The 2,553-nt window shown below is 45.1% G+C and overlaps 1 protein-coding gene across 1 annotated transcript; it reads left to right on the top strand.

The window, feature by feature from the left end:
- Positions 1-1,234, top strand: LOC141741670 (carbohydrate sulfotransferase 4-like). The gene has a single exon (XM_074582543.1). It carries the CDS (start codon positions 14-16, stop codon positions 1,151-1,153), a length of 1,140 nt encoding a protein of 379 aa, XP_074438644.1. The 5' UTR covers positions 1-13; the 3' UTR covers positions 1,154-1,234.
- Positions 1,235-2,553: the final 1,319 nt, after the last annotated feature.

Here is a 2,553-nt window from a genome sequence, read left to right as displayed (position 1 = left end):
GTCCCTTGCAACCATGATGAAGCGTAGACGGGTGCAGGTGCTCCTGATTCTGGTAGTTCTGTCCTTCCTTCTGATCCACTTCCACTTCCCACCCTGCAGCAACAACGTCCCCGCAGAAGGAAAACCTTCTCCAGTCCACATCCTCATTCTCTCCTCCTGGCGGTCAGGATCTTCCTTCACTGGACAACTTTTCAGCCAACACCCCAGCGTCTTCTACCTGATGGAGCCTGCATGGCATGTGTGGGTTACAATGTACCAGAGCACTGCCAAGGTCTTGCACATGGCAGTGCGGGACTTAGTCAGGTCGGTCTTTCTGTGTGACATGTCTGTGTTTGACGCTTACATGTCTAGCGAGAGGAAAATGTCTAACTTGTTTCAGTGGGAGACAAGCCGAGCCTTGTGCTCACCCCCTGCCTGTGAGTTCTTCAGTCGTGGTGACATAATCAGTTCAGCCAATTGCAAAACAATGTGTAGCAAGCGCCCATTCAGCAAGGTGGAGGAAGCTTGTAAAACTTACAGCCATATTGTCGTCAAGGAGGTTCGGTTCTTTGACCTGAAAGTTCTCTACCCGCTTCTCACTGATCCATCCCTGAACCTCAAAATCATTCACTTGGTACGTGATCCTCGGGCTGTGTTCAGGTCCCGAGAGAATACAGTGGCAGAACTGAAATATGACACTAACATTGTTATGCGGTCCCATAAGAGGAGGGGAGAAATGGAGCCCTACGACACAATGCAAATCATCTGCAAAAGCCACGTTGAGATGTACAAAGCAGGTAGTCAGGCCGCTCCCAGCTTCCTCAAAGACCGCTACCTGATGGTTCGCTATGAAGACATTGTCAGAGAACCGCTGGCAAAGACTGCTGAGATGTACAGGTTTGCAGAACTTCATTTCACACCAGAACTTCAGACGTGGGTGCACAACATCACCCATGGGAAGGAGCAAGGAGCACAGACCTTTGTTATTGAGTCCAGAGATGCGATGAGAGTATCCCAGGCCTGGAGGAAGATCCTTCCCTTCCAGAAAATAGAAAAAGTGCAAGATGTGTGCAAGGATGCAATGGACTTGCTGGGCTACCGGCTCCTTCAGTCCGAAGAAGAGCAAAAAGATATGTCACTGGATCTTTTGATTGCCCAGAACTCCTCTGAGTAACAAATTCTGAAGGCAGAAAAACTGCTCTCTGCACCTACTCTCTGAAGGCTGCAGAGTGGAGGACTGTTTACTAGAGCAAAGGAGGACAGAGGTGCATGCATACGTGTGTAAGAGCGCATGTATGGATGTTCTATGCAAGGACAAGTAACACAGGAACCCCGACTGCAATCGGGAGAGCTTTCTCAGCAGCACAGCTGTGGTGGAGGGAAAAAGACTTCACTGAGACGTTCAAATTAACAATTTATTTGGACTTCACTCACAGGTCCAATGCGCCACTATTGCAGGTTTTATGGATACAATGGAGGTACAATGGAGAATGCACTATTGCAATTTAAAAAGGAATTTGCATCACTCTCCAAGGCCCCTGGAGGCTCAGCCACAATGCAGGCTGAAGTAATTTGAGTCTGTTTTCCAAATTCAGTCCATGGTTTATGTGAAAGAGGAAGTAAGCAAAAGAGGTTGGAGCAAACAGAATGCTAAAGGTGTGGGACCAGCTAGCAGAGCTCAAACCCCTCGCAGACCACAGCTAAATACTAGTGAAACCACATAGAGCAATTGCACTGCAAAGGAAAAGGAGATTTAAATGGAAGCTGAATAAAGAGAACGTTATTTGTCATGCTGCCATGGCAGAATATGTAATGCCAGGAGGGATGCAAGTATGACCAGACATTGGTTTCTGGAAAGATAACTTTTTTTTGGAATGGTTGAGTTTTCAAGTCCAGTTTTTCTTTTGCTCCAGACAATGTTGGGGAAATGTTTGTGTTCACTTACTACATAATGGGAAAACAGAATAAAACAACTATAGTTGAAAATAAAAGCTCCTGGGTTTGCATATGGCGATCCATTTCTGTGACTATGTGAATCCATTTATTTTTCAGCTGAAGTAATTCTGTCTTCTAGCTTTCAAAACCAAGAATAGTTGTTTCCCCGGGAGTTCTTGCAGTCCACACGAGTGACTGAGAAGAATTCATGCTAAGGTTGAGACTGTAAAGACAAGGTAAGGACAACACAGATTCCATTGGTATAAATACTGGAACTGGGAAGACAGGTTAACGGCAGGGGACTGAAGAAGCTGAAAGGAGAACGGGAAATTATCCTATTGAATTATTGGGTTGAGAGTATTTCCTGTCTTAGAGCAAAACAAAATTATGTTTAATAGACTATGCCATTCTCCACCATCTCCATTGGAGATGCTGTTCTCCCACCTCCAGTGGGAATATGTAGCTCAAAACCTGAACAGAATTATTTTTACCTGTTTTTAACAGTGTTCCATAAGACAAGGAGAAAAGCTTATTACCAGACTTGGGGAGTGAAATGCCTACAAATACCTCCTTCCAAACATCCTTTTTCATGTGTAAACTGCAGAGTCCCTTTAATATGCATTTGTTTAACAGTGCATT

Source organism: Larus michahellis, chromosome 4 (genome assembly GCF_964199755.1).
Source record: "Larus michahellis chromosome 4, bLarMic1.1, whole genome shotgun sequence".
Classification (NCBI taxonomy): domain Eukaryota; kingdom Metazoa; phylum Chordata; class Aves; order Charadriiformes; family Laridae; genus Larus; species Larus michahellis.
Note: the sequence above shows the minus strand (reverse complement) of the source record. Positions and strands in the feature narration are given on the sequence as shown.